The sequence below is a fragment of the Coenobita brevimanus genome, chromosome 97 (genome assembly GCF_032717465.1).
Source record: "Coenobita brevimanus isolate Jiangsu-jjx chromosome 97, ASM3271746v2, whole genome shotgun sequence".
NCBI classification, from domain to species: Eukaryota; Metazoa; Arthropoda; class Malacostraca; order Decapoda; family Coenobitidae; genus Coenobita; species Coenobita brevimanus.
Genome location: NC_137050.1, coordinates 38,630,984 through 38,655,799, shown reverse-complemented (window position 1 = coordinate 38,655,799; position 24,816 = coordinate 38,630,984). Strand labels below are relative to the sequence as shown.

The following is a 24,816-nucleotide window of genomic DNA, read 5'->3' as shown; positions in this document are numbered from 1 at the left end:
ATATACATGGATGGGGTTGTACTGGAGATGCAGGGCAGGGCAGTGGATGTGGGGGTGGCTCTAATGAATGAGGGTGAGATTTGGAAGCTTCCGGTGTTGCTGTTTGCTGATGATACAGTACTTTTGAGTGAAGATGAATGGGAGTTGCAAGGTTTGGTGAATGAATTTGGGACAGTGTGTGGGAGGAGGAATCTGAAAGTTAATGTAAACAAAAGTATAGTTATGGTGTTTGAGAGGAATGAAGTCACAGAGTGTGCAGTAAGGTTGGATGGTGAGGATATGGAGAATGTGAGTGCATTCAAGTACTTGGGTAGTGTGATGAGTAGGGATGGAACTTTGGGGGATGAAGTGCGTGAAAGGGTACAGCAGGGAAGGTCATTGGTACACTGAAAGCAGTGATGAGAAACAGGGAGGTGAGTATGGAAGTTAAGAAGTCACTGCATGATAGTATTGTGATCCCTACCCTGACGTATGGAAGCAAGGCATGGACCTTGCAAGAGGGGAACAAGTCAAGCGTGAGAGCAGTGGAAATGAGTTACTTGAGAGGAGCATGTGGAGTGAAGTGGAGGGACAGGTTGACGAATGAAGAAGTGAAGGAACGATGTGGGGTGGATGTGGATGTGGTTGAGAAGATTAGGAGAAATACACTAAGGTGGTTTGGACATGTGAAGAGAATGGAGAATGAAAGACTGACTAAGAGGGTGTATGTAGGTGAGGTGGAGGGAGAGAGAGGGAGAGGTAGACCGAGGATGAGGTGGAGGGATGGAGTTGAGAGGTATATGAGGAAGGGGGGGGTAGTCAAATGGTAGGTGGCAGAGCGACTTGGAGGCGTTTTGTCTGCGGCCACCCTTTGCGGGATTAGGGCGTCGGGCTATAGATAGATAGATAGATAGAAAAGTATCAAAACAGTGAGTGTGAGGGTAAGCATACATCTCATGAGAAAAACAATGATAAGTGAGGCATCCCTGCCCCATGGATTTGTCTCCTGAAGGAAGTACCATTCGTTGCTTCGGTCTGTACCTGTGTTCCTTACATTACTGAGCGATCCCATGTTCCCTTGCAGCCTTCCATACCTTTGCGGCTGATGCTGTGAGTAAGTGGGAGGCTCTGGCCCTGGATCGTCTGCTATGGTCAGAGGCACCCGTCTTCGTCCTCCGCTACGAGAATCTTTTGGCCCACCCGCTTCCCACACTGAGGACTCTCCTGGCCTTCCTCGGGTTTCGTACTGAATTTTTTCAAAGTCTGATGGTTTAACTGACGGTGTTTTATGTAGTCTGAACTCATTTAGAAAACACACACACACACACACACACACACACACACACACACACACACACACACACACACACACACACACACACACACACACACACACACACACATACCGCTCGCTGGTGCAGTGGTAACACTCTCGCTTGCCAACTGGTGGACGGGAGTTCGCGCCTCGCTCAGGTTGCGAAAAGTTTCACTGACGAAGTGGGTGGTTACTGTCCCCCTTGAGCAAGGGGACTGGTGTGTGCGTGTGTGAAGGTCACAGCCTTGCCCTTAGATCGGACTATATGAGCTCTCAGCTCCCTTCCGGGAGGGTAAAAGCTGACGATTACGACCATCAAAGTGATCCTGACCGACCCGGTGAATTACACACACACACACACACACATATAGATAGATAGATAGATATAGATATAGATATAGATAGATCGATAGATGGATAGACAGACAGACAGATAGATAGATATATGTACGATATATAAAAATTACACAGGAGTGAGAGAGAGAGAGAGAGAGAGAGAGAGAGAGACAGATAGATATATTTATATACGTACAGTTGCGTTCATGATTCCTGGACACATCTGGAGGTATCTGGCATCCTCTTACTACACGACGTAGTATCAATATATGAATGAAGGCAACGATTTGTGTCGTGCCCGCTGATTGGTTAAGGAGACTCAATTCCATTGGTTACCAGTGTGAGAATAACAAATTACATTCTAAGCATCTCTAGAGTGTACTGTGTGATACTGTCAGTATAATGGTAGTGATATCACATGATTCAGTCGTACTAAGTAGATGTATCAGCATTATTTACATACATCTACAGTTGGTTAAACTGTAGTAATATGAGGAACAGCAACCAATGGCAACCTATGTTACATCTAGTTGGATTCGCTTCAAAGGATCGAGACAGAAGGCATATTGACCAGATTAAGTTAAAGTATTGTTTCTGCGTAGCTAATTGATGTTTGACATGTGCCTCAATCCTCTGTTGCTGTGTCCTAACACTGTTTGACCTAAGGAGCACTGCATCTTTCATACAGTTACTGTATATCGGAACCCTGTGTGTGTGTGTGTGTGTGTGTGTGTGTGTGTGTGTGTATGTGTTGGAACTTCACGGAGAGAAGCGTCAGTTCCTTTCACACTACCATTTTTATAATCTGATTCATAATTGTAAAAATTATTATTTATTTCCCATTGGCAGCGATCTAATATGTGTTATAAGAAAACACACACACACACACACACACACACACACACATACACGTAGAGCATACAGTATAAGCAATAGTGTTTGCTTTGAATAACGTGAGCGTCGCTTGCTTGAACAATTGTTTCTCCCCGTGCTCCGATGTTTCGGCCAAGGACTTTTGAGCCATGGGCCACCACCCTAGGACGTTTTGGTCACGGAAGGTAGAGCATAGGTTAGGTTAGGTTAGGCTAGGTAAGGTTAGGTTAAGGTTCACAACAATTCACACTTCAAAACGTCCTAGGTTGGTGACCCATGGCCCAAACTTCCGTGGCCGAAACGTCCTACATTCGTTTCTCCCTGTAACTGCGCAACAGTCCGGTATTTATTTCGGGATAATAGTAATTCTTTGCATAAGTGTATGAATCGCACATAAGTTATGATTTGAATTTGTGCATTAAAATACTGATCGGTGATGTCAAAAGCAGTTTTTAATCTAATAATGCAGCGCACAGTACGAAACGAGGTATAGAGATTGCCATCCCTCCCAGGTTAGGTTCGGAGAGCCCACGTTTTAACTTATACAGGATAATGCTAATGATGAATAATTACTGAATGGAGATCGGTATGCCTATATGATATCCGCTGACGCTAATCAAACACTCACCCAAGACGCTACAAGGAGCAGGAACCTGTCGGGTTCGAATTGCTCTCTTGTAAAAAAATGTGTATAAGCAAATAAAATATAAATGACAGAAGCGTTCGGGAGCCGAATGATCGTTGCCTGACAGAATATGTTTGGCCAAGTCCAAGATTTTGGCCATATCTTTATACCCTGAAGGTTTCATGCTGATAGCTCAAGCTATTCATGAAATATAATGGTGTTAAAGGCTGGCGATAAACATTACTTGACTTCTGACAGCCATATTGGTGACCTTGACCTTAACCCCGAGTGCCCATTTTCGAACTCTGCCACGATTTTGGCCATATCTTGATACCCTGAAGATTTCATATTGATTCCTTAAGCCGTTCATGAGATACAATGGAAACACACACACACACACACACACACACACACACACACACACACACACACACACACACACACACACACAGGGCTCCGTTATACAGTAACTGTATGAAATGATGCAGAGCTCCTTAGGTCAAACAGTGTTAGGGCACAGCAACAGAGGATTGAGGAACATGTTAAACATTAATTAGCTACGCAGAAACAATAACTTAATCTGGTCAATATGCCTTCTGTCTCGATCCTTTGAAGCGAATCCAACTAGATGTAACATAGGTTGCCATTGGTTGCTGTTCCTCATATTACTACAGTTTAACCAACTGTAGATGTATGTAAATAATGCTGATACATCTACTTAGTACGACTGAATCATGTGATATCACTACCATTATACTGACAGTATCACACAGTACACTCTAGAGATGCTTAGAATGTAATTTGTTATTCTCACACTGGTAACCAATGGAATTGAGTCTCCTTAACCAATCAGCGGGCACGACACAAATCGTTGCCTTCATTCATATATTGATACTACGTCGTGTAGTAAGAGGATGCCAGATACCTCCAGATGTGTCCAGGGAATCATGAACGCAACTGTACGTATAAAAAACATGTAATGAAATGTATGAAGGTACAGGGATGGCAGTGGGCCAAAAAATATCGGAACAAGGTCGAGGTAGTAAAAGAATATGCTGTCCCATGCCTACATTTAAAGGAAAAAAAAAAAAAACTTGTTTTACTGTTTTTTTAATGCTTCTCTGTAAAAAGCTCCAAAGGATTTTGTAAGTTATTCTGATTAAGAGCCTGTAGTAGTGAACGAATTAATGAATGTCCTGTTTAACCTGCTCCCATTCGAAAACTCTCCCTTGATTTGCGTAAAATCATGTGGAGAAATGAACAAGAAGGAGCACTGAGAAAGCATAACAGGCATGCCTTGCGAAACATCCCTGATTACAGTAAGCGTTGTGGTGATTAACACGCTCGTGTACGACTTTTGGTTTGGAGTTATGACTGATAAAGGAAGGAAGGAAGAAGAAAGAAGACGAACATAATCGTTATTTTTACGATCAGATTTCGCTACTCCAGTGAAGACTAGCGAGGGTTAACAAGTAGCTTTGCGCTTAAACTTTTTTTTTTTCTTTGTCTACTGTATAAATCTGTGATTCACAAACGTTTTTGTGCGCCAGCCCCTATACATTATAATTTATATTCTTGACGTCGCTGGACCTAGACCTTCGCTGTATAGTAAGCCCTCCCGCAGTTACCGATAAGTTTATGTTTTGAAATGTTGTTGTTTTAGAATATTATTCATAAAATGTTATATGTACTTATCAGTATACTGTGCAGTTATGAGTTTAATTTAAAGACTGGATCATAATAAATATTCATTTGCTTGTGTAATTAGCCACGTATACGTGAGCAGTTCATTTATTATTTAGTCATATTGAGTTATGTTTGTATTATTTGTTTTTATTACCAGCCGGGATACCTATGGAATTGTTTTCAGTTTGTGTGTATGTGTGTGTGTGTGTGTGTGTGTGTGTGTGTGTGTGTGTGTGTGCCTGTTCGCACAATAACCTTGCAACCCCTCAAGAAATCATCACAAAATTCTATAGGTGTATAGTAGGGGAAAACAAAGAAAAGCGATCACGAGTTTGAAATTGGGGAAAGTAGGTCAAGGTCTGTCTGCTACTTCGATAGCTTCGCAACCGCTCAAGGTATCATCACAGAATTTTACAGGTGTGTAGTGGGGAAGAAAATCTACCAGTTCAAAATTGGTGAAAATAGGTCAAGGTCAAGGTCATATTCCGAGCAGCGCTAGATATGTATTGGCTCGCGTCTGGTGTGATTTCCCCCCTTGGAGGGGCCTCTAAGTTATATTGAAGCAATTATATTGACCCTCTCTCACTCACAGTTGGATTACCCTGAACATGTCGTGAAAGAACAGACGATAACTCGGTATTCCACTTTCATTTCTTGTAGCGAGCTATACTTCATGTTATATACCACACGAATTCATGATTTAGTCTTCACACATACTGAACGTACATACATGCATACATACACACATGCATACATACATACATACTGCAAACACACACACACACACACACACACACACACACATATATATATATATATATATATATATATATATATATATATATATATATATATATATATATATATATAGCCTATGATTTCATCATCCTTTGTGTAATTTTAACGCACAGTATGCTGCATGTTTGATCACGAGCGTGTTCTGCCTCAGTCCCCCCCTTCTACCGTTATAGTAGAGTAAGTCGTCCTTTCTGTTGTTCAGAGCAGGATTTTCAGCTCTTTGTCCCCTAGGCTTCATTTGCGCGTCCTTCTTACAAGTTGTATCAAGCTCTGCTGGCCCCTATATAATGAGCTCAGTCTCTACATTAATTGCCACTTAGATCTACTCCTCATTTTGTTCACATCTCTGTCCTCCCCTGTACAGTTGTTATTACTCTGAGTGCTCAGGAAGTCTCCAACCATCTACCAGCTGTGTAATTTCAGTATAACTGTTGTTGCATTTTTTCTTGTGCTGTGTAGCATAGGGTTAAATCTTAGGCCTAGTGAGGTTTTTTGTGAATTATGTAAAGGTTCTTTCTGTCAGTCATTTTTGATAATATTTTGTATTCTGTAATAATTTATCTTGCATTAACTGAGCATTACCCAGTGTATTTTCATTTTATCAGGGCTGACTTAGATAAATTTACTCTTGCTAATTTCGTGTTAATAGAGGCTATTTGCAGTTAACCATATATTTAATTGTTTTTGCCATTACATTATCCTTATGAGTCCTGAATGTTTTGTTGTTAGTTTGAGCATTAAACTTTAACTTGTAATTTTACCTAACTCTTTTGTTTTGAACCTGGAACTTTACAGGACAGTAGTGATTTTTAGTATTCTCACTTAAAGTGTACATTATCTTTCTCTGTTCCGTAACATAAATTTGGCGACCTCTTACCAGGATATTCAGGATATTATCATAAGGATATTGCTTGATATTTTGTGACTGTGATTTATTCATGATGTCTACTATTACTACACTTGATGAAGCCAAAGATTTTTTGTCAAATGTGCAAACAGTGTGTGATGTAGAAAACAGAACAAAGAATGAACTTAAGCTTGTTGCTCAACAATTGGGAATTGCAGTTCACTCTCATCATTCTAAAGATCAAATTGTTGGCATGATTAATAAAAGCTTGTTTAATGTAACTCCTCCAAATGAGCAAACGCAGATTGAATTAGCTAAGTTACAGCTAGCCCTGCAGGAGGCTCGTGTTAAGGAGGCTAAATTTCAAGCACGTGCTAAGGAGGCTGAGTCTCAGGCTAAAGAGGCGGAGTCTCAGGCTAAGCAGGCGGAGTCTCAGGCACGTATTCAGGAGGCTGAATTTCAAGCAAATGCTAAGGAGGCTGAGTTTCAGGCTCGTGCTAAGGAGGCTGAGGCACAAGTTGAAATTGCCAGGATTCAGGCAGACCATGAGTATCGCATGAAACAAGGTGGAACTGGATCATCTAGCTCTGATGATTTTGATGTGGCTAAAAATGTTAAACATGTCCCTCCTTTTAATGAATCTGATTTAACGAAGTATTTTCAGTTGTTTGAGAGGGTAGCTACAGGTTTTAGTTGGGCCAAACAGTATTGGCCAGTACTCCTTCAAACTGTTCTCACCGTTAAAGCTCAAGTAACTTATGCATCTTTGCCTCAGGATCAATCTGATAATTATGATGTCGTTAAGAGCTTGATTCTTAAGGCCTATGAGCTTGTTCGTGAAGCCTATAGAGTAAAATTTAGGACAACTTATGAGCAAGATAAGCAATCCCATGTTGAGTATGCAAAAATCAAAGAAGATCTGTTAGAGCAGTGGTTAAATTCTAGGAATGTGGATTCTGATTTTGGTAAATTTAAGCAGATGATTTTGCTGGAGGACTTCAAAAGGTGTATTAGTAAAGATGTAAGCCTATATCTTGATGAGAGAAGAATAGATAATTTGTCTGATGCTGCAGTTTTAGCTGATGAGTATGTTCTCACTCACAAAAGATATTCTAAAGAAAAAGGGAAAGCTGAGAGTAAGTACGTTGCCTCTACTCAGAGTACAGGTAACAGGAGAGAGAATAAAGATGATGTTTCTCAGGAAGTAAATACCAGCTTCACCTCTAGATTTCAGAAAAGTAAATGTACTTATTGTAGTAAGCTTGGTCATACTACGGAGAAATGTTTCAGGAGACAGCGTGATGTGAACAAAAAGGAGTCTTTAAATATTCAGTCAATTGGTCTAGTGTCCACCCTTGAGAGTTCCCATAATTCTTTAACTGAGTTAACTGAACCTGCTTTGAGGGGTAACTTAAATTCTCATGATGGAGCTCCTCTTTTGAGCAGTAACGTGGGTGACACTCTCAAGAGTTCATGTGCTAATTTCCTGTCTGATGGTTTTGTCAGTCCTCTGGACAGTAATAACAGGAAATCAGTTAAAATATATCGTGATACAGGTGCTTGCCAATCCCTTATGCTGACCAGTGTTCTAGGCTCTAATGTTAATTCCTCTGATGAAACTGTAATCTTACAAGGTGTAGGGAATAATTACTTCTCTGTCCCTCTGTGCAGAGTGAATTTAGAGTCTGGTTTTGTTAATGGTTCCGTTATGGTTGGGTTAGTTGAGACACTCCCAATGTCAGGTGTAACTTTCTTACTTGGAAATGATATTGGTGGAAGTCAAGTGTGTCCAGCTCCTCAGTTGTCTAGTGAGCCAGTGGCTGCGGCCCAGGATTGTGATGTCCCTGATGTGTTCCCTGCATGTGCTGTCACTAGGGCTAAGTCTAAAGTTACTCGTGACTTAGAGGATAATGATGATGATGATGTTATCCTAGCTGACACTTTTCTTGCTAATTTGGACCACTCACCAGATGAGGCAGTACCCCGTAGTGTTGATAATTTGTCTCGTCAAGAGTTGGTTGAGTTGCAGGTTGCTGACCCTGAGTTGAAAGGTCTAGCTAACTCTGCTTGCAGTGAGGAAGAGTCAGCTGGTGCTTCTACTTGTTATTATATAAAGTCAGGAGTACTTATGAGGAAGTGGAGACCCCCAACAGCATCAGCCGACTGTGAATGGGAGGTTGTACATCAAGTTGTCATCCCTCGTGTTTGTAGGCAGGATATCATTAGAGTGGCTCATGATTCCAGTTTGGCAGGACACCTTGGAGTGAGGAAGACTGTGGCATGCATTTTGAAACACTTCTACTGGCCAGGTATCTTCAGGGATGTTTCCTGGTATTGTAAGTCTTGTCACACCTGTCAAGTTGTGGGGAAGGGTAATCAGACCGAAAAGGTTGCACCTCTAGTTCCCATTCCTCCTTTTGAGGCGCCTTTCACCCGTGTGTTGGTGGATATTGTGGGCCCTCTTCCTAAGACTTCTTCAGGATTTTCTTATGTGTTGACCCTGATTGATATGGCTACTCGTTATCCTGAAGCCATTCCACTTAGATATATCTCAGCAAAGAACGTGGTTAAGGAAATGCTAGGGTTCTTCACAAAGTTTGGTCTGCCCAAGGAGGTACAGTCAGACCGGGGAAGTAATTTCATGTCAAACGTTTTCAAGCAGTCTCTGAAAGAGTTGGGCATCACCCAGATCACGTCTTCAGCTTACCATCCCCAGACCCAAGGAGCGTTGGAGAGATATCATCAAACACTCAAATCGATGCTCAAGAAATACTGTCTGGAACATCAGAAAGACTGGGATAAAAGTCTTCCATTCATTGTGTTTGCCGGAAGAGAATCTCCAAATGAATCACTGGGCTTCTCACCTTTTGAACTACTGTTTGGCCATGAAGCAAGAGGACCCCTTAAGTTACTCAAGGAATGCTGGCTGTCGGAGGAAGATGACGTCAACCTGCTGGAGTATGTGATGAAGTTCAAAGAACGGCTGTCCACTGCTTTACAGTTGGCGAGAGAGAATTTAGGAGCTGCTCAGGAGAAGATGAAGGCTTGGTATGATAAGAAGTCCAGGTTATGCCACTTTCAGCCAGGAGATCAGGTTTTGATTCTGCTACCAGTTCATGGGCAGCCTCTTCAAGCCAAGTTTAGTGGTCCTTATTTCGTGGAGAAGAAACTCAGTGATGTCAACTATGTCATCGCCACACCGGATCGTAGAAAGGACAAGCAACTATGTAACATCAACATGCTAAAGTTATATCACAGGCGGGACGAAAATAATCCAGTGATGTCAACTATGTCATCACCACACCGGATCGTAGAAAGAACAAGCAACTATGTAAGATCAACATGCTAAAGTTATATCACAGGCGGGACGAAAATAATCCAGTCTGCACTGTAGCTGTTCCACCCGAGTCTGCAAGTGAAGCTCTCCCATGCAGTATGAGCCTGAGTGATAGTTTGGGGAAGAATCCTGATATCATGAATGATCTCCAGACTAAGCTTTCTCATCTACCTCCCGAGGAAAGGCAGGAGTTTTTGGCATTACTGCAAGAGTACCCGCAAGTGTTCCGTGCTACTCCGGGAAGAACCACTGTGTTGATGCATGATGTCAATGTTGGAGACGCAAAGCCAATTAAACTGCCTCCTTACCGTGTGAACCTAGTGAAAGTTCCTCTCATCCAGAAGGAGCTTGGCTACCTGTCGGACCACAAGATGATTGAGCCCTGTCAGAGCGAGTGGAGGTCTCCTGTCACTCTGGTCCCTAAGCCGGGTGGGTCACAGCGGCTTTGCATTGACTACAGACGTGTTAATCAGATAACCAAAACAGACACTTACCCTCTCCCTCGTGTGGAAGATTGCATAGACAAGATCGGAAAGGCTAGGTACATAAGTAAGTTTGATTTGTTAAAGGGATACTGGCAAGTACCTATGACTGAACGTGCTAGGGAGATCTCATGTTTTGTAACTCTAGGAAAGAAAATGTTATTGCAGATTGCTTATCTAGACTTTAGACAGATTGTTTTAGAGTAATAAGAAATTTCCTTTGTAAATTTCTTTTTCTTTGTGGGGAGGTGTTACATAGCCTATGATTTCATCATCCTTTGTGTAGTTTTAACGCACAGTATGCTGCATGTTTGATCACGAGCGTGTTCTGCCTCAGTCCTCCCCTTCTACCGTTATAGTAGAGTAAGTCGTCCTTTCTGTTGTTCAGAGCAGGATTTTCAGCTCTTTGTCCCCTAGGCTTCATTTGCGCGTCCTTCTTACAAGTTGTATCAAGCTCTGCTGGCCCCTATATAATGAGCTCAGTCTCTACATTAATTGCCACTTAGATCTACTCCTCATTTTGTTCATATCTCTGTCCTCCCCTGTACAGTTGTTATTATTGTGAGTGCTCAGGAAGTCTCCAACCATCTAGCAGCTGTGTAATTTAAGTATAAGTGTTGTTGCATTTTTTCTTGTGCTGTGTAGCATAGGGTTAATTCTTAGGCCTAGTGAGGTTTTTTTGTGATTTATGTAAAGGTTCTTTCTGTCAGCCATTTTTGATAATATTTTGTATCTGTAATAATTTATCTTGCATTAACTGAGCATTACCCAGTGTATTTTCATTTTATCAGGGCTGACTTAGATAAATTTACTCTTGCTAATTTCGTGTTAATAGAGGCTATTTGCAGTTAATCATATATTTAATTGTTTTTGCCATTACATTATCCTTATGAGTCCTGAATGTTTTGTTGTTAGTTTGAGCATTAAAATTTAACTTGTAATTTTACCTAACTCTTTTGTTTTGAACCTGGAACCTTACGGGACAGTAGTGATTTTTAGTATTCTCACTTAAAGTGTACATTATCTTTCTCTGTTCCGTAACAATATATATATATATATATATATATATATATATATATATATATATATATATATATATATATATATATATATATATAAATTACAGGGAATTTTTGTTAACAGGGATTTCACGAAATCCCTAGGGGATTCGTGAAGTGAGTTTAAACTGGGATGGGTTAATGTGGGTAAGGTTAATTTAAGCCTTGGTTAGGTTAAGCAGGAAAAATCTAGTTTAAGTTTAGGTTACATTACGCTTGGTTGGTTAGGTTTGATTAATTAATATGAATGCTATTTATGTTAAGCATGCATGTAAATTAACTCTAACCTTTACTTAACCTAACCAACCTAGCCTAACTTAACCTAAACTTAGCCTAGATTATCCCTGCCAAACCTTACCACAGCTAAATTAACCTTACCCACATTAACCCACCCCAGTTTAAAACTCATTTCACGAATCCCCAAGGGATTTCGTGAAATCCCTGTTTACACAAATTCCTTGTAATAGGGAGAGAGAGAGAGAGAGAGAGAGAGAGAGAGAGAGAGAGAGAGAGAGAGAGAGAGAGAGAGAGAGAGAGAAATCATATTTTTATATAATTTTATTATTTCTGATCAACAAAAGCACACACCTCCTTTATTATTGTGCAGTTAAGACGGAATTAACATAAACTGCATTATTAGAAGTTTGTGGGGCAGTTATTTCTTTACCTTTCTCAATTCTCATGCCCCCAGAGCCCCCGTGGACGAGGGTCGGCTGGCATGCGTGTCGAAGCACCTGAGCGGCTCCTTCAAGCGACAAGGCACCAAGGACTTTGATCCTTTCACTGAAGGAGAGAAGAAGATGATGACTGTTGCTGCGACCAGAGTCAACCGCACCCTGCAGCTGCTTGGCTACCAACCCCTCCCACACTACAATATCATCTAAATAGCCATTAGGAAAAGAAAAGAAAATACGGTACCAACTCCTTCCACACTACACTATCATCTACGCAGATATATCAGGACCAGGGAGAAACATACCAGGACCAATGTGCGTGCACAGTTATGGACAGCGATGTCATTCCACAGTTTTACTGAGTAAATATTCTGTAAAGTTTGCTGGACTCCAAGGACCCCATGAAAGGAAATCAAACGCCTTGTCTTTTATCGGTATTAAGTATTCCTTGTTTATGTTGGCACCTGTTCATGTGCCTGTGTGAATACATGTGCATGTGTGCCTGCCTATGTTCCCGAAGACGAAGTTAAGGCTATGGGACGGGAAAGCTAGGAGAGTTTTCCCTCCTCCTGTCTGCCCGCAGGGTTTATCTATCAGTCTATGGCCAGATACCTAAATCCCGTAAGAGGTGATCACACACAAATTGTCTCCATGGTATCCTGTCCTCTGCCATCAGACTGCCCTCTCCCTTACTCTCGCCCCCTTTCTCATATATCTCTCTCCATCTCATCCCTCCATTTCATACTCAGTCTCTCCCGCCCCCCCTCACTCCACTCCTACTCATACCCTTCTAGCCAGTCTTTCGTTCTCATCCTCAAGCCATCTCACAGTATTTCTTACTAACTCTTTCAGCCACATCCACATCAACACCACAGCGTTCCTTCTCATCTTCATTTATCTGACCTTACAAGCTAATTCCACATGCCACACTCAGGTAACTCACTTCCACTTAAGTTAGAGTAGAAATTACAGTGGTCATTCAACAATACTTTTTTTCTTATTTCATTGTTCACCTCCCTATTCCTTGTCATTGCTTTCAGTGAACCGGCAGCCTTTCTTCCCTGTTGTATCCATTCATGCACTTCATCTAAACATCCATATTAACTCATCATCCTACGTAAATACTTAGAGGCACTCACATTCTCCATTTTCTAACCGTCCAACCTTATTGTGCATTCTGTGACTTATCTCTTTTGAAGATCATACCCTTACACTTCTCTACATTCCTTATTAGTTTTCGTTTCTTACAAACACTTCCAGACTCATTCACTAAACTTTGCACCTCTCATTCATCTTCAATGAACAATACATAATCATCAGCAGGGAACATTACAGGCAGTTTCCAAACTTTACCCTTTCTCACTAAGGACACTCCAACATCCAATGCCTTACCTTGTATTTTTCTTAAAACACAAAATATATATATATATATATATATATATATATATATATATATATATATATATATACACACACACACAGACATATATCTATATATCTATATCCATCTGCCTATCTATCTCTCTATCTACATTATATATATATATATATATATATATATATATATATATATATATATATATATATATATATATATATATATATATATATATATATTTTGTTACATAGCCTATGATTTCATCATCCCTTGTATAATTCTAACTTATGATACAGTTTTGTTCATGACTTTATCATCCTTTGTATGATCCTAATGTACAGTATGCTGCATGTTTGTTCACGATTCGCCACGTGACTTCCATAGTGACCAGGCTTGCGTGTTCTACGTCACTCCCCCCTTCTCCCCCTTATAGTAGAGTAAGTCGTTCTTTCTGTTGTTCAGAGCAGGACTGTCAACTCTTCGTCCCCTAATGCCTTCATTTGCGCGTCCTTCTTACAAGTGGAATCAAGCTCTGCCGGCCCCCTATATAATGAGCTCAGTCTCTGCATTAAGGGCCACTTAGATCTACTCCTCATTCTGTTCACATCTCTGTCCTCCCCTGTACAGTATATTATTATTTTTGTGAGTGCTCAGGAAGTCTCCAGCCATATAGCTGCTGTATAATTTGAGTATAAGTGTTATTACCATTTTTCTTGTACTGTATAGCCTAAGGCGTTAATTCGTGAGCCTGGTAAAGTTTTTGTGATTCATATTGGTTCCATACTGTCAGCCAGTATTAGCAATATTTTGTATCTGTAATAATATTATATCTTACTTTAACTGAACATTGTCCGGTTTTCTCATTTTATCAGGGCTGACTTAGATAAATTTGCTCTTGCTAATTTCGTGTTAATAGGGGCTATTGCAGTTAACCATATATGTAACCTGTTTTGCCATTACATTATCCTTATGAGTCCTGAATGTTTAGTTGTTAGTTTGAGCATTAAATTTTAACTTGTAATTTTACCTAATTCTTTTGTTTTGAACCTGGAACTTTGCGGGACAGTAGTGATTTTAGTATTCTCACTTGAAGTGTTCATTATCTCTCTCTGTTCCGTAACAATATATATATATATATATATATATATATATATATATATATATATATATATATATATATATATATATATATATCTAGGCTGCTTCCCCCAAGGAAAGGGAGGTAGCCGAGACAGGACGACACACTCCCCATTTACTCATCCATTCAAACACATTTATTCGCATCTTAGCCCCAAAGGGGAGAACGGACAGATCCTCACCACACCACACCGCACAAGGGTCAATGGCGCAATGCAATCAGTGACATCCGCAGCAGGGCCCAACAGCAGAGCTGGTTTACCGCTGCCACATCATAACAGACCCATTCTCTTACCCGCACCTGACCTGACTAACTGATCATTCCAAATGCGGGAGAATATCCCCTCAGGGCTGCGTCATCACTTATTCATTGACAATTTCTCTCCATTTATTTCTGTCATGCACAGCCACTCTTCCTTGCTCAACAGACATCCCTTTCGCATCCAGCGCTCTCTTCACACTGTCTATCTATATATATATATATATATATATATATATATATATATATATATATATATTTATATATAATATATATATATATATATATATATATATATATATATATATATATATATATATATATATATATATATATGAGGTGCTAACCATAAGTTCCAGTAATTTGTACAGAGGGAGCCAACCGTTTGCAGTTTTGCCTTTTGCCATCAGGAGGAGTCAGCATCACCCCTTGTGCGTCAGTGTGGCACAGGCCGTTTCTGTGAGTGGACGTGTTGTTGGGCTAAGCTTACTATTGTAACGTGGTGTGTAGGTGATTTTGCGGTTTTTCAATCACGGACCTCACAGAACAAAGAACCTGCATCAAGTTCTGCTTCAAGATCAACAAGACGGCTGCAGACACTCGTCAGTTGCTTCAGTAAACCTTGGTGACAATGCCGTGTTCCAAAGCAGAACATTTTTCTGGTGCAAGCGGTTCAAGGAAGGACGAACGTCCGTCGAAGACGATGACCGTTCTGAACGACTGTCAACGGCAACAACACCAGAAAACGTAGGAAATGTTCGTCAGACTATCCTTGCAGACCGTAAACTAACTATCCATGATGTTTGTGATATCGTTCGACTGTGATACCGGAGCGTGTAACGTGAGAGGGGGAAAAAACTAGCATGCACTCCTGTTAACGAATACTGAGGAATGTTATTTACAGAATCTAAAATGAGATAGTCTGTGAAGTGGAAAGTCATTTGGATTTAAGAAATATTCGTCTCCCATCTGCTGGAGATCTATGCCTATGCAAAACACCTATGCACATGCATGTACACACCCATACTGGCTGTGTGTTGCCAAACTAGGGTCCCAAAGACTGTCTCGTATGATCCTTGACTTATGCACTGATATCAGGTTTTAAAGAACTTAAATTGTGTGATCATTTCACCATGAGGAATTAAGATGTAAGTTAATCATTTAGTATAAACGCCCCCCTCTCTCTCATGGCAAAATATTCCGATATTTGGGTGCGCGATCTAGGACTGAGGTTGGTGTCTATTGATGGTTGGGTAGCAGAAGATTCCCATCTCATTGGCACTGACTTTCTTTCAGTTTGACCCTGAGGATAACAGCTGCATGTCGACCACTAAGACGAGAGCAATTCATATGCTTATGAAGATTCACCAGAAATTTGAATCATCAAAAGTGGTTCATAATTGCTCAATATACAACTGCAAATCAGGAATGATTATTCCTTGTACAATGGAAATGGGGAAAAAGGTGTGTGTAGTTATCAGAGGGGCATTGAAATGTATATGGTTGGATGCTTATTGACAGAGTTTGGGAAATAACAAAGAAACTACTTGGAGAAGAAAAGGGAGGTTTCATGAAGGGAAGAGGTTGTGTAGATCAGATATTCGTCCTACGGTGTTCAATGGAAAAGTTTCCGGAGAAGGGAAAGAAGTTGTATGCGGCCTTCATGGATTTGGAGAGAGCATATGACAGAGTGGATAGACAAGGAATGTGGAAGATATTAAGAATATATACGGAGTAAATGGGAAGCTGTTTAATGCCATGAAGAGTATGAGAGCTCTAGGGCTGCAGTGCGTGTGGATGGTGAACTGAGTGAATTTTTCTATCTGAATGTTGGACTGAAACAGGGATGTGTCATATCCCCATGGTTGTTCAATTGGTATATGGTTGGAGTCAAAAATGAGATACAAGGCAGAGCAGGGGATGTTTTAGGGGTCCTAATGAGAGAGCATCGTTTGAAAACTTCCTCTCGCGTTGTTTGCAGAAGATACTGTATCAAGTGAAGACGAAAAGTACCTGCAAATCTTGGTGAGTGAGTCTGGGAGAGCTTGTAAGAAATGGAATCAAAATGTGAATGTAAGGAAGAGTAAAGTTGTGGTCTTCGAAAAAAATGATGCCACTGAATGTACAGTAAGATTGGGTGATGAGGAAATGGAAAAATGTGTGTTTAAACAATCACATAAATAAAACATTGAGAAAAAGAGCATAAAAATTAATCCATCATTTACAGAATAACAATCTCACAATAGCAGGCCAGCTAACAACTCTGACACGCAACAGTAAAATGCCAGAAACATTGAGAAACGTCCAAACTATCTAACTAGCAAATCTCGCTTCTTAACACTACCCCCTCCCTAGTCCTTTGTCGTCCCGACAAAACTTCACAATCTATACATACATAAACCTTAATCCTACTGAAGCATCTAGCTATACACAAAATAATCCTTCAACTTATCAGGCCTTCTTCTATGCCGCTTCCGACGACGTCCTTGCTCCTCCACACAGTCCACTCCTCCTGGAATGTCTTGGTCCTCTTCCTGATTCACTTCTTCCCTCGGGAAACTGTCACCATCCTCTTGCACTTCAGCTCCTTGGTCCTCCTCAACATCCTCGGCTGCGGGAGAGCACGATTCCTCAGAGACGTCCCAGCTGCATTGTTCTGGCCCATGGTACTGCCACAGACGATTCACATGCACCACCTTTGGGCAAGATTTCCTGTCTCCCCGAATCCGATACATTACATCTGAAAGGCGGCCCAGCACAGTGTAAGGCCTGTCCCATGGGCTTTGCAGCTTCGGTGACTATCCCTTCTTTCACTGAGGATTGTATAACCAAACTTGGTCACCATCCTTGAAGTTCACCTCACTTGCCTTGGCATCATACTTGCACTTCATCACTTCTCCTGAAAATTTAAGGGCTCCTCACACTTGATGATGTACCTCAATCAGCCTTTTCTGAAGATGCTTTGCATTGCTGGAGGTTTCTGTAGGCAGCTCTTCACCAGGTGGTCTTCCCATTAACAAGTCAGTAGGTAAGCATAACTTATGACCCAACTTCAATTTTGCAAATGTGTAGCCAGTAGACTCATGCTATACAGACCGATATGCCATCAGCAACACGGGTAATTTCTGGTCCCATTCTGTTTGTCCCTTTATGCAGTTCTTGTCCCATGGTCCAGTTGAATTTATCCACCATCCCATCTGACTCTGGCTTTAGTGGGGTCGTCCTGGTCTTCTTGATCCCCAGTAACTTCTAGCATTCATGGAACACAGCAGACTCGAAGTTTCTACCCTGGTCTGAATGTAGCTCTTGTGGCATCCCAAAACATAAAAACTGGTCAACCAACACCTGAGTAACAGTCGCAGCCTCTTGATCAGGGATGGTATAGGCTTCTGGCCACTTTGTAAAGTAGTCTCTGGCGACACATATATGCCAGTTTCCTCTTTCAGTGAGTGGTGGAGGTCCAGCAATGTCCACCACGACTCCTTCCATCGGTGCACCCACTTGGTACAGCTGAAGAGGGGCACGACCACGTTTCTTGGGTTCCTTCTTGGCACAACATACATCACAGGCCCAACAGCACTCTTTAACATCCTGGTGCATGCCAATCCAGTAGAATCTCTGTCAAAACCAGCTTAGAGTTTTCTTCACTCCCAGGTGCCCACTAGTGATCTGGTTATGAGACTCATCCAACATCCCAGACATCATATTCTTTGGAACCACCAGTTGCCAGTACTTGCTGAGGCCACTGGGTGTCTCCCACTGATGCTCCAGAAGTCCGTTGTTCAAACAAAGATGGTCCCACTGACTCCCGTAGCTCTTGGTTGCAGAGCTGAATCTAGAAACCTCTTCCCAAGATGGCCACACCATACTCCGCTGCAGCCACTCTAGCACTGGTAAATCTGGATCCTCCATCTGCATCTCTTCAGGTCGTCTGCATCTGATGCTGGCTCTGTCACTGCAGTACGGCTGCATTTCTTGCTATGACGTTCTTTCTTATGACACTGCCGGCTCTGTGGGTCACAAGGCTATGAACTCAGGCTGTCAGCACTGCCATGTACCCACCCATGACAGTGCTGCACTTCATAATTGTGCTGGTCCAGCTTCCCGAGCCAGTGAGCCAGTTGTTCTTCCAGCTTCTTTAATGTCTTCAGCCACTTCAGTGTCACATGGTCTGTGCTGATGATGAGAGGACCCAAACGTTGGGATGGAAGAAATCAAGGCTCTTCGTCACTACCAAGAGCTCCTTACAGGTCACACAGTAGTTCTGATCCAGTGGGCTGAGCTTCTTGCTGTAGTACACAACCTCATACTCCTTGTCATCCATCTTCTGTGACAGGACTCCACCAATTCCATGGTCACTAGTGTCACAGTCCAAGATAAATGGCTGACTCTGATCGGGGTATGGCAATACTGGAGCACTGGCCAACGTATGCTTGAGTTCATTGAAGGCTTTCTGAGTCAGTGTTGTCCACACAAACTTCTGCTGCTTCCATAACAGCTCATGAAGAGATGCAGCTATCGTTGCAAAGTCCATGATAAAAGCTGATAGTAGGTGCACAAGCCCAAGAAACTCTGTAGCTCTTTCACACAAGTTGGAACTGGCTAGTTTGCCACAGCCGCCACCTTCTCTGGGTCAGTACGGACGCCGCCCTTGCCTACAATGTGTCCCAGGTACTTCAATTCCTTCTGAAACAGGTAGCTGTTCTTGGGATTCAGCATGAGGTGCTCTGTGCAGATCCTGCTCAACACTTCTGACAGCCTCTCCAGTTCTTGGTCAAAAGTCCATCCAAACACAATTACATCATCCAGATAGATGAGAACTGTCTGGCAGTGCAGGCTTTCAAGTACGCTGTCCATGAGATGTTCAAAATTAGCTGGGGCATTGCATAGGCCAAGTGGCATCACTTTAAACTGCCATAAACCACGCCCATATGAAAAAGCTGTTTTCTCCTTGTCCTTCTCTGCACCCTTGACCTGGTGATATTCTGCCTTCATGTCTAGGGTGGAGAACCATTTGGCACCTGACAGAGGATTCAGGGTGTCATCAATTCTTGGCAAGGGGTATGCATTCTTCACTGTCACTTCATTGAGGGCTCAATAATCTACACAGCACCTTACTGAACCATCCTTCTTCCTTACCAGAACCACTGCTGATGCCCAAGGACTGCCAGACTTTTCTATTACCCCTTGACTTTGGAGATTCTCCATCACTTTCTCCATTTCTTGCCGTTGGGTTGGCACCATCCTCCATGCCGGGTGTTTAATTGGGCGGTGATTGCTGGTGTCTATACTATGCTCCACCAGATCAGTGCACCCAAGTCTAGGTCTCCAATGGACAAGATATCAGCAAATTTCGTCAGCAGCTGCCTCAACCTCAGCACTCTTGAGCCATCCAGGCATTGGCAACTCTTTGAAAATAAGTCTTGTAAATGATCTGGCAGGTACCAATCTTCCTTGACTATACTTCTTTTGCAGACCTTCTTCTGTTGCCACTCAGAGTCCACCGCCTGGCACAGTCCCACAATTTCTCCCTCACTGATCTTCTGTGGTTCACGGGAGAAGTTAGCCACCACAACCGGCACTTCTTTTCCACCAGTGTTCTCCCCACCATCACTCCGGCCTTCATCTTGCACTGTACATCAGGCTCCACTGCCCCTATACAGCTGTTAAAATAGCCATTCACCTTACACCGCAGCAACAGTTCTGATTTGAGGGGTATCACTGTAGTGCAGAGCACTCTCACCTCGCCACCAGAACTGGTACGTTTCACTGTCGTGATGGGAACTGACCTTCCTTGAACCTTCAGCTTCATGGAGCAGAAGTCCATCTTACATCCCATGGACATCAGATAGACCAGACCCAGAAGGCAAGGATCCTCCATGCCGGCCACATAGACTGGAAGAGTAGCCTTTTGCCCTGCCACCTCAGTCCAGATGTCCAGGGGTCCTCTCAATTCTGTGCAGTGCCCAGTTACACCACACAGTTGTTCTGATGACTCAGGCAGATACCGATGATGTAACACATCAGGCCTCATAAAAGTCTGCTCTGAGGCCGAATCAATCACCAGGGAACACTTCTTTCCATCTATTCTTCTATTTGCACACTGTCGATTGCAGTTCTCTTGCATTTTCTCGGTGGTGGGGCTACTTGGGAAAAGCCGGCTGGTGGTTGCCCCCTTAACACCAGCCTCCACTAGTTTCTTGTTTCTTTCTGGTCTTCTGCAGCCTTCTTCTTATCATCCTTTTTCTTCTTCAGACACACAGAACTGAAGTGTCCCACCTCACTACATGTCCAACATGTTTTTGTTACAATTGAAGATTCCGTTCACTGATATGTTCTTGCTGCTTCTTCCATTTATAAAAATCCTCCTTCTTGTGTCCCGGCTTTCCACAGAACCAGCAACCTCTTCCAGTCTTCTCCTGTTCCCTCTTCCACTTGTAGCAGTCCTCTTTTCTGTGTCCTAGCTTTTCACAGTACCAGCAACTTCCTACAGATTTTTCTGCTTCACGTACTTGCCCCTTTCTTGCCCTGAATACTGAACTATGACTTGAATTCTGAACTATGACCTGCCTGAAAAGTAGATGTACTGGACCTGACGTAAGACTCAAATTCCAGAGCCCTGGCTAGTGCTTCTTGCATGCTTCTGGGTTGTGCCTGCTTCATGTGCACTTTCATCTCTGCACTGTTAAAAGCATCGATGAACAGGTCCCCCAGAAGAATAGCCAGCAGGTTGGGTGCTGCTCCAGGGTACACCTTATATGCCATACTCTCCAGGTCATGAGCAATCTGCTGTAGGGATTTGCCTCGAGGCCATACGTGGCTCCAGAATCTTGTTCTGTAAACCTCAGTGTGGTACATGGTCACATATCTGTGCTCCAGCACATCTACTAGGGAATGATAACTGTTCCTTTCCATCACTGACATCTGGCCCAGAATTTCCATTGTGGCACCCTTAAGGCTAAGGACAAGCTGCACTGCCCTGTGCCTATTGTCCCAGGCATTCTGATCAGCAAGTAACTCAAACTGCACAATAAATTTCCCAAGATACTTTTCCATCAAACTCCTGAGGTTTCTTTTTAATTGGACCTCATTATAGCCATGCACTTCACTGGTTTGGGGCCTAAAAACTGGGGCATCATAATTAAGTCCAGGACTTAAAGCTTCTGCATTCCAATTATTCAACCCTGTAATGCTACCTTTAGATGCTTGGGATCCATCGAGATTCACCATATACTGTCCATTCCTTTCATATGCTCCCTGTACACAAACTTGAGGCTCAGCAGAGTAATATTTCTCTACAGCCTCAATTTTCTCACTAATTATCTTCACATGGTCGACAACATGCTTCAACTGGTTATCTACATGCTGTCTGCACTCCATAACTATTCTCTCTCTAAATTTCAGCTGTTTGTCCACATGTTTGTACTCCATCACTATTTCCTCAGCAACTGACATAACTGGTCGTCTACATGCTGTCTGCACTCCGTCACTAATTCCTTACCCCATACTTCTGCTGCCATAGCTCAGCATATACCTCCTCCTTCCTGTTCTTCCTTCATTTTTCCACGAAAGCGTCTAGCTGTCCTTGTATCCTCAGTTGTAATTCCCTCTGTTGCTCCTCTAATGCCTCTTGAAGCTGTTCATAATGTTCTTTCTGTTCTTCACTTTGTGCCTGTAATTGTTCATTGATTTTTTTAATTGTGCCTGTAATTGTCCTTTAAGTTCTTTCTGTCCTTCATTCTGTGCCTGTAATTGTTCTTTGAGTTCTTTCTGTCCATTATTCTGTGCTCGTAGTTGTACTCTTTGTGCTTGTAATTGTTCTTCAATTTCTCTCTGTCCTTTGTTCTGTGCCTGTAGTTGTACATGTAATAGCTTCATAATTGCACCCAGAGATGCCTCCTCCTGCCCAGCTTGTCCTCTTGTCTGTACACCTTCTGCCTCCATGTCGAAGGTTAAACTCGCTGCAGCCCTTAATAATCCACACTCCTGATACCAGTGTTACATCCCCATCCCAAACTGCCACAGGCTTCAGCAGCAGTCATTCAGTATTGGAAGGACGTTGCCTAGTGTCACTGGCGTAATTACCCCAGTAGTGAATGGGTGAAATAGAAGATAAGATGATAATGAAAGGAGAGAGAAGCGAGCCGTTAAGAACATTAAATCTTTTCTCTTATCAGTTTTGCTGCCTGTAAAGGGTAACCCTAGTCCCCACGTCTATCTATTTACTTAGCGGTCAACTTTTGCCTTCTCAACTGATAACACACCAGATGTTTTTCTCACAAATTACGCAGAAGATTCCTCTTGTCCTTGAAATACTGGGTGTGACAATGTGGGAGGAACAAAGTAGGGATGTTTGCCAATTAGAAGCCTAAATGGCACTTTCGTCACATTCTTGATGGCACGCAATTGGTTCTGTGAGGAGTGTATGAGGCCCTCATTGGAAGCATGTGCCTCTATTGTTTCTGTATGGATGGAGATTATTTTTAAGACAGCCTAGTGGTTAATTAGCTGAGAGAGGCAGAGTAAGTCTCCTTTATAAGGTCGAGGAAAATGTGAAGAGACACATTTTTGTCTCTTTTTGTAGACACACATTTTGTCTAATTTTTTGTACACATTTACTGTCACGTTACACTTTGTCACATTGTGTTGCACTTTTCCCCAACACTACTCAATACGTGACTTTGATTACAAAACGCACTGTTTGCGTACCATTTCCCATTTTTGGTTCACTCCTCCATTTACAATAGCGTTGTGATTTATAGCTGGATTAACCTTCGAAGTCTCCACGTTTCCTCGAGCTTTGTTAGTACTTAGCCTCCACTCAGTGTATTCTGGTCAGGCAAGAAATAACTTGCTTTATATTTGTATTCTGAGGCCTATAAGACTCCTCCCTTTTGTAAAACGAACCTTGGCTTCTTCTTTGGTTGTGTATGTTATAGTGTACAGTAAAGTTAAGTTAGTTTTCTTACAAGCTTTACCTTATCCCTTTTGGTGATTAATTAAGGGCTAAGAGTGCACCATAATACACTGTACACCCCCATAACAATTTGGCGACCTCCTCGCCAGGATAGCTCTGTGACATAATATTGGCAACCTTGGCCACATACACACTACACAGTGCTTACTCTTACCTAACGAATGATAGTGATGTGAATTCATTTTTGGATTCTGAGCCTTCCCCAACCAGAGTGAAAACACTCACAAAACACGAGCTCATATTGCTTGCCCAGGCTTTACATTTGAGATTTCCCGCCTCAGTCACTAAGTTACTTGATTTAATATTGGACACCATGTTTGAGCAAAGTGAGTCTCCTATAGCTAGTTCTGAGCCATTTGATACTGCACAAGGTGTTGACCCTGAGCCTTTGGCATCGGAGATACCTGGCCCTAGTGATTTTTCTGCTCATGATACTGGTGACAAAGTGCAACTTGAGTTAGCCAGAATTAAGCTGAGGGAACTAGACGTGCAAGCAAAAATGAGAGAACAAGAATGGAATGCCAAAATGAAGGAAATAGAATTACAGGCTCAAATGAGACAAAAGGAAATAGAATTACAGGCTCAAATGAGACAAAAGGAAATAGAATTACAGGCTCAAATGAGACAAAAGGAAATAGAATTACAGGCTCAAATGAGACAAAAGGAAATAGAATTACAGGCTCAAATGAGACAAAAGGAAATAGAATTACAGGCTCAAATGAGACAAAAGGAAATAGAATTACAGGCTCAAATGAGACAAAAGGAAATAGAATTACAGGCTCAAATGAGACAGAAGGAAATGGATCACGAATTCGGACTGAAGCACCCTGATAGTTTACCTAGAGCTAGTAGTTCATCTGCCAAGGAATCTTTTGATGTTGCTAGGAACATTAAGCTAGTACCTCCCTTTAATGAGCAAGATGTCACCAAGTATTTCCATATGTTTGAAAAGGTAGCAGGTCGTCTCTCGTGGCCAAAAGACTCTTGGACAGTACTGCTGCAGAGTGTTTTGAAAGGAAAGGCTCAAGAGGCTTATATTTCTTTATCTGTTGATC

The 24,816-nt window shown here is 42.0% G+C and overlaps 1 protein-coding gene across 1 annotated transcript in view; it reads left to right on the top strand.

Annotated features, from left to right (window-relative positions):
• LOC145413659 (sialate:O-sulfotransferase 1-like) overlaps nt 1-12,220 on the top strand; it is a 40,700-nt gene extending 28,480 nt beyond the window's left edge. Inside the window, exons 5-6 of the mRNA XM_080283315.1 lie at nt 1,064-1,217; nt 12,028-12,220. Of these exons, the coding sequence (XP_080139441.1) occupies nt 1,064-1,217; nt 12,028-12,220 (347 nt within the window). The remainder of the gene's footprint in view (nt 1-1,063; nt 1,218-12,027) is intronic.
• Nucleotides 12,221-24,816: the final 12,596 nt, after the last annotated feature.